The sequence below is a fragment of the Poecilia formosa genome, unplaced genomic scaffold (assembly GCF_000485575.1).
Source record: "Poecilia formosa unplaced genomic scaffold, Poecilia_formosa-5.1.2 Scaffold68, whole genome shotgun sequence".
Lineage (NCBI taxonomy): Eukaryota > Metazoa > Chordata > Actinopteri > Cyprinodontiformes > Poeciliidae > Poecilia > Poecilia formosa.
The window spans coordinates 949,734-962,517 of NW_006800007.1; the positions used below are offsets into that span (position 1 = coordinate 949,734).

The 12,784-nt window shown below is 39.1% G+C and overlaps 2 protein-coding genes across 8 annotated transcripts in view; both read left to right on the top strand.

The window, feature by feature from the left end:
* Window positions 1–1,100: 1,100 nt before the first annotated feature.
* On the top strand, window positions 1,101–4,139 carry hs6st2 (heparan sulfate 6-O-sulfotransferase 2). Of its 2 annotated transcripts, none has more exons than XM_007555058.2 (2): window positions 1,101–1,987; window positions 3,126–4,139. In XM_007555058.2, exons 1-2 carry the CDS (start codon window positions 1,419–1,421, stop codon window positions 3,916–3,918), a joined length of 1,362 nt encoding a protein of 453 aa, XP_007555120.1. In that variant the 5' UTR covers window positions 1,101–1,418; the 3' UTR covers window positions 3,919–4,139. The 2 variants fall into 2 exon arrangements, with proteins under 2 accessions (XP_007555120.1, XP_007555119.1); XM_007555057.2 differs by having other exon boundaries at window positions 1,103–1,987; window positions 3,123–4,139.
* A 1,584-nt stretch (window positions 4,140–5,723) lies between these two features.
* Window positions 5,724–12,784, top strand: part of mbnl3 (muscleblind-like splicing regulator 3) — a 29,014-nt gene continuing 21,953 nt past the window's right edge. For 3 of the 6 annotated variants that reach the window (XM_007555060.2, XM_016672970.1, XM_007555062.2), the window contains exon 1: window positions 5,725–6,016. The gene's annotated coding sequence lies outside the window, so the exon portion shown is untranslated. Of the gene's footprint in view, window positions 6,017–12,418; window positions 12,607–12,784 lie in introns of those variants that run through there. The other 3 variants (XM_007555061.2, XM_016672968.1, XM_016672969.1) reach the window with 3 other exon arrangements.

A 12,784-nucleotide genomic window follows, 5' to 3' on the forward strand; every position in this document is an offset into this window, starting at 1 on the left:
ATATATACTCAAGTCAAACCAATAACCAGCTCCCTAGAAATAATTTAAGTAAGAGTAAAAAGTATTTGATCAAAAACAGCAACTTGAGTAGTGAGTAGTAACTGAATATAAAATCTAATTTAATATTGAAAATGTCAATAGTCAGACCAAAACATAAATTTATGTGTAAATATTGGTATTTTAAATACTGAAATGAAAAAAAAAATCGTTCAAATAAATGATTTAATTTCAAAATAAGAAATAAATTTCCAAATTCATTTTTTTTCCGATGCTATTTTTATAGCACATCAGCTGCTGAGCCTACTTCTACTACAGTAACTCACTGTTGTACTAAGTAACACTGAGTAACTCACAAAAAATACAGTAAATCTTACTCTACTAAAAGTAGTAGTTCTTCATAATAAAATTACTCAAGTAACAATAAAAAGTACAGCAATGTAAAACTACTCCTAAAAATACTAATTGCAACCCCAATTCCTAGCCTCATTACAGTCCTAATTCCCACCCTCCTGCAGAGTACATCAAACTGTGTTTGAAATAAATCAAATTTGTCCACTGCTGACTGTAGGAAATATAAGGAATCTTTTAGTTTTCAGGAAAAACCAGTAAAATAATCCGGTACATTACATAATCACTCATTCAGATGTTTATTGTGGCCTTCCTGCCGTTCAAGTTTACAAACTTGCATATATGCAAGCAATGCCATATGAAGATCTATGCATTTATAAACATTTACTAGTTATTGTTATCATGATAAATTTCTTCTTATCATAATAATTTAATTTTTATAATTTTACCAAAGTTTTACTGGAGACATTTATTTCAAAAGTACATGGATGTTTAACACCTCTGGTGAATGTATTAACAGGGAATTCATTTTTAACCTGCTTTTTATATACATTTTGTCAGTTCATGCGAGGTTTTCTCTTTATGATGTTATTTCAACTAAAGTATGGTATTGAGCATTTTTAATAACATTTTTGGTCAAAAAATGTTTTTTTCAGAAACCTCGTTTTATTTTTGTATTCTTTAAAACGTATTTGTAGGCAGTTCCTTGCATTTTTACCCTAAAGAAAACTACATTGCAAATGAAGTCCACTTTGACGTAGCGGGATGACGCACGTTTACGCGCAGTGACTCACGGGAAGAAAGGTCAAGAATCGATTGGTGCTGAAGATGAGCATTAGCCCTGTTAAGAAGATTAATATTTTTATACCACTAATCTGTCCGCTAGAGTAAACAGAACTACCCGGTTCTGCCTGGTAAAACCCAGATGGGCCCAGACAGCGCGGCGCTGTGACTGACTACCTGGTTACCTAACGCCGCTCGCTCTCGGCTTTTAGCTGCATTGTTATTGTTTCCTGTCTGCTGCTCTGAAACGGGGACCCGAGGGATGGTTTTTCATCGGGTTCGGGAAGATGGATGAGAAGTCCACCAGCAGCCACCAGCGGCTCCTGCTCTTCCTGCTCATGGTGGCGGTTTTCGGCGTTTTTATGATCCAGTATGCCTGTCCCAGCAGCTCCGAGTGCCAAATACTCCACCAGCTGGGGGCCTGGTTCACCCTCGGGGGCGGACCTGGCATCCGAATCGGTGAGTCGCAGGACGGGCTCCAGAAGGACCCCTACATCGCAGAAGACGGCGCTTTGGCCCGATTTGTCCCTCGTTTCAACTTCACCAGCGCCGACCTGAACCGAGAGGTGGACTTCAACATCAAAGGGGATGATGTCATTGTATTTCTGCACATCCAGAAAACGGGGGGCACAACTTTTGGCCGACACCTGGTGCGTAACATCCAGCTGGAGAGGCCCTGTGAGTGCCACGCAGGCCAGAAGAAGTGCACCTGCCTCCGGCCAGGTAAGAAGGAAACCTGGCTCTTCTCTCGGTTCTCCACCGGATGGAGCTGCGGGCTTCATGCGGACTGGACTGAGCTGACCCACTGTGTCCCATCACGCATGGACTCCAGAGAGGCCCAGAAAAACCAGCCAAGGTTAGAGGAAAATCACGTTAAATTCACATCATTTAGCAGTTGTTTTTTTTTATCTTCCAGGTTTTGATGTCTGATAGAAAAAGAGGAAGTTTATTGAGAGTAGAGAGGTTTGATGGATTGATGGACAAATACATCTGGGAATTGTCTGCATATAAATAAAAATATTGAATTTATCAATAACCTGATCAGGTGTTGCACATAAATGGAAAATAATAGTTGGGGAACACCACAAGTAACAGAAGTTGAACTGGAAGAATTATTGCTAGAAGTTTCAGAAAAAATTCTGTCATTTAGACAATATTTGAACAAACTCAGCAGTATCTCTAATACCTAATCAATAATTTAGTCGACCCAATAAAGTATCATAATGAACTGTATCAAATGTAGCAGAAAGCTAATTGACAGGGTCTAAATATGGAGCTTGGAAAAATGGGGGGAAAAGCTGGAATGAAAGAAGAGAGTGATGGGAGGCAAGGCGAAAACACAAACATGACATGAACAATGAATAAAAGAAAGAAGTTTGATTTCAGTAACTTAGGTACCGTTTGACTGTTTAATGATTCTAGAAAAGTATGGACATTTTACAGGTTTTTCAGTCTCTGCTGATCCCTAGAAGACAAAAATATAATAATGCCTAATATATTGAAAATCTAGAAATGTAGGCCTGTTATATTATAACAAATTTAGCTGGACAGTAAATTGTCCCAGAAGTTATTTTGATAAACAATAACAATTGTTGTTTTGAGACCATTTTCAACTAACATAGTCGTAATGGCATAATAATACAAGAACATGTTCTCAAAGGTCAATACACTTTAAATTCTAATGAACATTTAATACTGGAAGTGGAATATGTTTTAAATATCCAAAATAAATAAACAAAACAGAAGAAACAATAAATAAAATAAATTATGAATTCTCTGTAAACAAAATAGTCCTTCAATAAAAGGACAAGTTGAGACCAAAGCACCAGACTGAAAACTTTTGTTATTCAGTTTTTGGTAGAAAAAGAAAAACGACAAGTCATGCAAATGGAAATTGAGTTTGCTTTAATTTATCATACGATTAATTGATTTATCGCTTATTGCTACTGTCCTAATTGCACATACTAATTTCTGTTTCCTTCTCTTTCTAGTAGAAACTATTACTACATTACGATCTTAAGAGATCCTGTGTCGCGTTACCTCAGCGAGTGGCGTCACGTGCAACGCGGAGCCACTTGGAAAGCCTCCCTTCACGTGTGCGACGGACGTTCACCGACGCTGTCAGAGCTGCCGAGTTGCTACCCTGGAGACGACTGGTCGGGTTGCTCCCTGCAGGAGTTCATGGACTGCCCCTACAACCTGGCCAACAACCGACAGACCCGCATGTTGGCAGATCTCAGTCTGGTGGGTTGCTACAACGTCTCCGCCATGGGCGAAGACGAACGCTGGGCGGTGCTTCTGGACAGCGCCAAGCGCAACCTGAAGGGGATGGCCTTCTTTGGCCTGACCGAGTACCAGCGTAAGACGCAGTACCTCTTCGAGAGAACCTTCAACTTACAGTTCATCGCACCTTTCACGCAGCTGAATGGGACGCGAGCTTCCAGCGTTGAGGTGCCCTCCGAGACGCAGCAAAGGATTCGCCAGCTAAACCGGTGGGACGTGGAGCTGTATGAGTACGCCCGTGACCTTTTCCTGCAGCGCTTCCAGGTGGCGAGACAGCAGGAGCGCAGGCAGGCCAGGGAGCGGCGACAACAGGAGAGGAGGCGGCTCCGGGGGAGATTCTCAGCAAAACAAGGACGGCGGCCGAGGCCGACGGAAACGACGCGCTCGACCGAAGAGCGTCGAGCGGAGGACAGCCTGGAGTCAGAAGTGCTTCTGTCAGACTGGTGGGATGTAGATGAGAACAGCACCATGGAGGACTACACAGGCAACGTGGAGCAGTGGTAGCAGACGAATGTCTTTGTAGGAGGCGTACCAAGATTTGCCTTGTCAGTTTTTGCTAATTCAGGTTATTTTCAGGCTTCTTCTCTTATTCTTTTGTGACAATGAAATGTTTTAAATGTGACTTTAATTTATTTATTTTAAAGGCGACCTATTATGCTTCCTTGAACAGTTAGGATATGTTTATAGGGTATACAAACCTTGTTTGTAACATTTTTTTGCACAAAGTTATTCTTAGATAATGAGATTTTAGCCTGCTCAGTTCTGCCTATTTTTAGCTCCTTTCAGAATGAAAGGCCTCTGTCACTTTAAATCCAAATAAGCTGGTGAAACACTCGCAGGTAAAAATGGCTGCAGACGGATGCGCAATTATACAACCTTACATCTAGGGCTGGACAATAAACCCTTAACAATATATATTGTGATAGACACGTGATCAGTATCAATAGATATTACATCTGATAGAATATTCAATCATTTTACTGAACTCTGATCCAGAACCACACAGCATTCTGGGAATGCCGTCTTTGAAAAGCAGAGGTAGAGCGCTGTGCACACTCAACAAGAATGCAGCAAGTAATTTCTGGATGGTAAGTCAACAACAAAGCACTTGTCTTATCCAGCAGCCATTGTACAGCTCATACAGCCTTAAGACCAGCTGACTAGATGTGCTGGATCTCCGCTTGTGACTGCACAGAGTGACTCAACAAATTTGAGGTTTTTAAAACGACTAATTTTCCAAAAACACTAACTTACTGCCAAAAACTGTCTGAAAGGTTTTTATTTTGAATTTGAGCCTCTTTTAGAAGTAGTTGAGACCCAAGTGGAAAGTACAAAAGTTTGCAAAATGTGAATTTTGCATAATAGGTCTCCTTTAAACCGGTTGTTGTAACAGACTTTCTAATTGGGTCAAAAAATAGGAAGGTTTTTCTTTTCGTCTTGACGCCAGCCTTCAGCATGTTTTCTCTGGACTTTAACCACATTGGAATTCAGGCAATGCAGCTTGGAAGAAAATGACTTTTTTCTTATTTCAGGAAACACTACAGGTTTGTGATCAACAATCTTTATGTTTGCCAAAATGTTGTCTTGAATATTTTGAAATGTACTCGTTTGTGTCTTTTCAACAGCAGAAAAGGAAAATTAGTTCATCAGTACCTCAATTTGTGGCATTATCTGCTAATGTTGTAGAACATTGGAATTTGTCTCTTTTTATATAAACTATGCTTTTACATTTATCAAACTGCTCTTTTACTCTCATGCTTTCATAGGTTTCTCAGTTGCAAGTCTGGGGTTTATCAGCAGGGGGTGATAAAGCACTTTTAATGTAAGGAAATCTCCTTAGTACATTGGATCAAATCATAACTCATTTTGAAAAATCGGTTTAATAGGATTTTGGTTGCCTCCTTGATAATTTTTCAAAGGATTTATAAAAGTTTGATTCAGTTGCTCTCAAATTTTAAAAAACGAGTATTTTCACTATACATACAGATATATTCAATGAATCAACTACATTACACGCTGTGACTGGTCATGAAGCCATTTTAGATAAACATGAATATTAATGCTAATGTTGAACTGGAATAAATTTTAGTCTCTCAGGTTTGTTTTTCAGTAGCAGTTTTTTTAAATATGACTAAAGAAGGACGAATGAATTGGCGGAAATGGACTTCCACACCTTTTCTATTACCTGCAGTTTGCACCATCTTTCATTTAGTCGTGACTTCATGATAAATAATAAACAAACACTCCCCTGTCGTCCAACTCCTCCCATTTGATAAACCCTCCCTCTGTCTTTTTTTTTTGGCCAAATCTGTTATCTGCTGAGAGCAGTCTGCTTTGCTGCCCAGCCACTGTAGTTACAGCTGACATTCTGCCGCCGCTTCCCTGTCCTGCTGCATCGCGCTTTTCGCCCTGATTTTTTTATGCACATTATTTCTGGCTAGCGCGTTTTATTTCAGCCATCCTTCCTACGCTTCAGTGCAGCGCTGTAATAGTCTATTACAGATAAATAAGGAAGTCTTTACGGAAAATACCGAACCGAGAAGCTCATTTCAGTCGACGTTGATTTGAAGGAAGACATTTGATCTGTTTGGACTGATAACAGGTGAGCGGCCGGGGCACGCCTGGTGCATTTGCAGTATTTTTAATTCGCTCTAACGCATTTATAAAAAGAAATTGTGTTTTGTTCGTATTTTTCGTCTGTTCGCTTCTGCAACTCCTGCCTGTTGCATGGCCGCGCAAAAGCTGGCTTTTGTTGTTGAAGATGGGCGTAATTCAGGCAAATTAGTCATAGCGCTCTTGTTTAAACATGGATTGGGAGGTCTGAGACTTCTGTCTGGATACAAATGATGTGGCAAAAAATTTCCATATCCAAGCCAGTATAAAGGGGTTTTGTTGTATTATGAGATAGCATAAGCTGTCTTTGCAATTACCACGTTTAGGTTTTTAAGCAAGAGTTAAATGAATTCAAAGGTGAAATGAAGAGTCAATGCAAGTTGCGTTTTCGTTACTGACTTGCAGGTTTGCAGGCTTTCGCTATCAGTGTCTGTGCATACAACAAGTGGAGGAGTTATGAATCCCTGTCCTTTCTTGCCCTGTAAGGGGTCAGACTTAAACCACCATAGCATGATGTGTCGTCTCTATTGGTTTGCATACACTGTATGCGATCCTACTGGTCGTTTGCCCTTTATCTTGTCTGGTTCAACAAAACAGCCAGTCAAGACAAGTTCACACTCCCTCCCGGCTGTGGACTCTGTACCTGTCTGGCTAGTTTTTCTTTACTTAATATAAACACAGATAAACTGACAAACCAGGCTCACACTGACAGGCGTCCGTGGAGTCACCTTTCCCACGCAACTAGTTTTCATTTCTCCTCTCACATATACGACTTGGTCACTATCTAGTTGTCTTGCTGTTGATCGCTTTTAATGTTTTTGGGGGGGTTCTTCGGAGTGGCCAGTTTTTTGCGCCAACACTGTAAAAGCCTAAGTTATTTATTTTTATGCTTAGGTGAAGCTGATTTGTTTGTTGAAGTAAGGCGTTGCATGGTTGTGTGATCTAAAGCTGTGGTGCTTTTAACGAGCTGAAAGGATTACCAATACTTAACCTAATTACTTTGCTCTCTCCATTTAAGCTGCTGCCTTTCTCTCACACTGTAATTTATAGATTGGTTTCCTTGCTTTCTAAATCAATCGCTTGGTGGCTGATGTTGGACTGTTTCTGTTGTCATCCTTGAAAACCTGTTTTCAAGTTAGTGAATGATAGCCCTGAGATAACGCTGATGAAGATTAAAGTCGTGTTTTCGCAGCTCTAGTTGCTGTTACACAACCACATTCACCTCTAAAACCGGAATTCACCAAGCTTTTTGGAGTGAGGTAACTCCAGTTTGAATAAAAAACTCCCACAGGGAAGTCATATTCCCATATGGAACCAAAATGGACATAATAGGAAAAACCCAAATGTTTTCAGACATGAAGTGAAAATTTGACTGACGCTGTTTACAATAAAGGGAATAAAAACTAGGAAGGTGAAATTTTACCAGAGAATCCCCACCTCTCAAGTTGCTGCGTTTTTCACTTCATGGTCTTGTATACCTTTGAACATTTTTAGATTTTTACATCCTAAAAATGTCCTTGTGGTTTTTAGGGATATTCATATGATAGACCATTTCAAAATAGTGTCTAATTGTGAAGTGAGAGGGAAAATCATACATGACCTTCAAGATTGTTCAGTTTTTTACAGATATGAATCTGAAAAGTGTGGTGTGCATTTATATCCAGCTTCCTTGTGGAACCATCTTGCTCTAATTACAGCCTCAAGTTTGACTGGGTGTCTTTACTACCTGAAGGAACTATAATTTGTGTGTCAAATTTGTCTTTCTAAATAGCTCAGACAGATTTGATTGATAAGGAGATTTAAAAATCAGTTTCTAAAAGAATATGCTCTGATTTGAGGTGATTAGATGTACTGTATTTTATTTAGGGGCATTGAAGTAGAGGGGAGTGAATCAAATACAAGCAAAACCTTTCACATTTGTTTTTATTCATTCATTTAAAAAAATACATTATTTGTGATTTGTAAATTAAATTATAAACAAGGATCCAGACATTAAAGGCTGAACATTTCAAATTGTTGGCAAAATTGTACAAGCAAATTTGCATAATGGCTAACTTGAAAAAGATATAATAAAAAAAAAAACACGATAATTCTGCCATACCTTTAAAAATATTTCGAATTGTCATCAATTTTTAAATTTGTTTGATTCTCTTTTTTATTTTTATTCCTTTTATTCTTTATTAATAATGGGGAAAAATGACTTGTGTTTATTTGGCAATAACACAAATAAACATTATTAACATCAAAACAATCAAATATCGTCACCAAGGATAAAAACAAAAAGCTTATTTAAACTGTTGTCCTCCAGATGCTCAACACAAACACACAGCAAGCATAAACACACACGTTCAGCAGGAAGTCTTGCAGTAGATTAGATTGGAGAGAAATTAAGATATTCCTCTGTGTCGTTCTGCAGCCCTCCTGTTTAGATGGCCCTCTGTCTGCAGCCATAATGCACACGTCAGAGCTCAGCTAAAGGTTACGCTGTCGGAAGCCTTCTGCTGCTCCGTGTTTGATGAAGGACGCTGCACAGTTGTGTCAGCTACTGTTGCTCTCGTCTGTCCACCTTGTGCCACCCAGCCAGGTCCCACCTGCGTGTCGATCCCCATAACCTCCAGACTTCCTTCTCTGTTTAATTATTCAGTTTTATTCTTTAGACCGCAGAGCAAAAACTGGGCAAATATAAGCTCTTATATCTTAAGTTAAAAATATGTTAGTGTTACATCCCAATAGGTCTGAAAGGAGAACTTTATCTGCAGGAGAATAAGTCCTGCTCTAAATTAACTGTAAAAGTAATATTTAAATGACACTTTCTTCATTGTCTGGTGACTTGAGGAGTGAGGTTGTATAATAAATGCATCGTTAATTAACCAGAAACAATCGAGCTTTGTTACTCGATCAGTATGAACCAACATGTTTAAACTGAATGCTTGGTCATGTATCTGAATATTTGTTCATCTCTCATGTCTGCTGTGATAGATGCACCGATCAGGGTTTTCATGGACCAGTACGATTATTTTATGGGGTTAATTTTGTTTTTATTCTGTTGGAGGATTTCCAGTCTGGTTATGAGATTCTGCAGCATGATAAGCTCAAGTAAAAATACCAGAGCTTCACAGCATTTACAATGAAAACATAAACAAAACTGGGGAACCTAATATGATCATGAAATCATAAATATTCTGCTGCAAAATGTATTTATAAAAATGTTGTCTCAGACGTTTATTTATAAATACTAAAGCAAATATTTTTCGTTTTCAAGTGCAGTTTCCCATTAAGCATCATATTATGTCTTTTTTTTCTGTGCTGCTCTTTATAGAGTAACATCAACACAGTTGTACATACACAGAATAAAAGACGCACACATTTTTTTCTCACTGTTTGAAGTTGAATCAGACCAAACTTCTCCTGTTTTATGTCAATTAGAATTATTAAAAATATTTCTACATGCTAAATACCACAATAATGATGAATGAATATTTATTTCTTAATGCCATCAAAATCAGAAGTTTACATGCAGACCAATGACTATCACTTCAAACATGGTGATGATGTCATCGCTTCAGGTTGATTGACACATTTGATTTAATTAGAGTCATACCTGTGGATAAATTTTAAGGCCACACCCGAAGCACAATCATTTCTTGTTTGACTTGATGGGGAAAATCAAAATAAATCAGCCAGAGAATCAGGAAGAGAACCACTGTTACATTTGGAGGAAAAATGGGGATGCTTGTGCCATTCTAACCGTGAAGCATGGTGGTGGCAGCATCATGTTGTGGGCCTTTTTTGCATCATGAGGGAAGGACATTATGTAGAAAAATTAAAGCAACATCCAAAGTTAAAGCTCAGGTCCAAACGGACAATAACTCAACATTCAGGTAAAGTAGATATAAATTGCTTAAGGACAACATGGTTGATGTCTTGCCATCACAAAGCGCTGACCTCAGTCCTACAAACCGGACTTGGTTCCACCAATTCTGTCAGCAGAAACTGGTCAGGAGCTTGTAGAAAGAAACCCAAAACGTTTGACCCAAATCATACATTTTTAAGGCAAAATGCTTCCAAATGTTTAGGAAATGTATGAAAACTTCTAATTTTGAATTAACAAATAAATCCCTGACATATTCTCTCTCTCTCATCATTGTAGCATTTAGTAAATAGAAATACTTTTGGTAGCAAGAAATCAAATCTGATTTAACTTCAGACAGTGAGGAGAAAGGGTGTTTGTGTCTCAATTTGTCTAAAGTGTCTGCCAAGTGAAAAGTAAATTTAGTTTTAATGCATTAATTACATGTAACAAACATTGTCCATGAAAATAAATGTGGTGTGATGCATTTAGTGAACAAGAATTACATTTTTAGAGATATTTTAGTGCTTCATCTGCACAGTTGGAGTGAATTGAGGAATCATTGATGAATCTAAGTGAAAAATCCTTAATCCAAAGGCTGCAGTGACTCCTGAGCGCTTTATCAGTGAGTGAAAGGTCATTCCTGTTTATTTTCACAGGTACCGGCTGCAGTGTAAACTAGGATAGCTTTGGAGAGGAGCCAGTGTCTCTGCATATCTCTCCACAAGCGGTTGCAATGGCAGCTGTGCAGCATTTGGTGTTCGGAGTGTTGCTAAGGAGCTTTTTGATGATGTTGGATGCTTTTTGCCTCGTCAGGGTGTGCGTAAGCACAGACTCTTGACACTGACGTGGACATAAACGCAGGACGGGCGAAGCTGCAGGAGGAACGCTTGTCTAGTTCCCCCCCCAGAGAAAAGTTTGTATTGATCTGTAGGCTTTGGAGGAGGAGGATGCACCGATAAGCGTAATGGTTCAGCAAGCGAAGCAATTGTTACCTGCTCTTCTCTCATTTCTGCCTCTCTTGTTTGGCCTGGGATGTGACTTTGTGTTGCTGGTCCATCGGTCCCTGCTGCAGCATTACCCGTCCATGTTGTGTATCTGCATGCCGTCACACACAAACACACACATTCGTTCCCTCACCGTGGTCCCCCCCATTGCTTCCTCCGTCTGTGTCTGCTTCCATCAGACATAGAGGCTGATAATATCTGCTCCAACGCCCTCTTCTCCTCCGGTTCTGTCCTTTATTGAGCTGCTTGAGGTTTTATATACCAAGCTTTTCCCTTACCTTTACGGCTGCAAATAACTATTATCTTAGTAATCGATTATTCTGACGATTAATCAGATAAACTGGCACATTCAGCAGATTTTACTTTTAAGCATTTTCTATGCAATATTAGAAATACATTATAATTTGCAAATAGATCAATTCCTTTTGTAGATAAGAAAATAAACATTTAATCATCTACATGTCATAGTATTGCTTTGGCGTATACTTGATCATTTGTAGCAAAAGATCTGCAGCAAAAACGTACTTCTGACATCAACATGTGAAAAACTCACCTACTGATGCTTAACTATATTTACTATATTTTGGATTAAGTGATTAATAAATAGGTAGCAAAAGGTGCTTAACAGGATTTTCTTTTACAGAATTTGAACCAGTTGAAGGTAAAACTGCAAATTTAGTTCTGGGCAGAACATATTTACAAACAAAGAAGTTTTTCTTGATCTTAAATGCAAAATTCTTATATTTTTGTACACTTTTGACTTAATTGTGATGCTGATATTGAAATGTGTTTTTATAGCTTTTTTAGAAGGACACACTTCTTAAAGAGATATTTGATATTGAGGAGTTTTATCCTGGCTAAATAAAAGTTGAAGAATAATTACTGCTTTGAATATTTTGTTCTTTCAGAAAACAGCCTTTTCTGAAGTCTGTGTTCTCCAGTTATTGATTAATTAATTACTAAATTCGTTGACGATTATTTCAAAAATCGATTAATCACGATTAATCGTCACCCTTAAATCCAATCTGACATAAACAGGAAAAAAAGTCAAATTTTATGTCAGACAGTTAGAACAAAGGTTGTTCTACAGTTAGTCGCAATAATCGATTAGTCACAATTAATCTGATTAATCGTTTCAGCTCTACTTCCCTTTACATTTCATCTTTTAAATTAAAAACGAAGCTACAACATTTCCCTCGTCATGCACTTGTGTGTCTTATTATCTGTATTCATTTAGTGTCTGGCCACGTGACTCTGCTCCCTGACTGTGAGCAGAACAGAGGTCTGCATGCATCATCCTTGCATCACGCTGCAGTATGTTTGAGCAAGATGTGAGAAACTCCTCCGTCCCTGTGTGCAGGCAGAGCTGCTGCACAGTTTGAATATTAGCATGTGGCTCAGACGTGACTGTCATGACTGTGCTGGCTCCAGTGTGAAAAAGTGAGGAACAAGGACAGGCTCTGTGAAAGGAGGAGTCTTCCTTCTACTGTGCTCCCTCATTGATCAGTGAGATGCTTTGCTTGGCTGTAAAACGCAGCGTGATTGGCTGCTGCTTTGCATTACACACAGCAGCTGTAGTTGTGAAGAACTACGCTGTGTCGTCTTTTCCGTACGTCTTCATTCGGGGGAATCGACCGAACTTTGCCACGTCAAGGACAATATTACTCACCACGTCTCAAGTTGATGTCCAGTTTCCGCAGGGCAGAAAGTAAATGAGTTGAGGTGACGTCTCTGTCCTGCCTGCAACCTCCCTCCATCCTCCCTCTTTCTCTCTCTCCCTCTCTCTCTTTCCTATCTGTATCACTTAATCAAGACATAGCTTGCCCTTTCCTGTTCATTGCTCCCTCCCTCCTCTGTTTTGCTTGTTTTCTTCTTCTCCTGCAGCGTGATCCTAAAGACG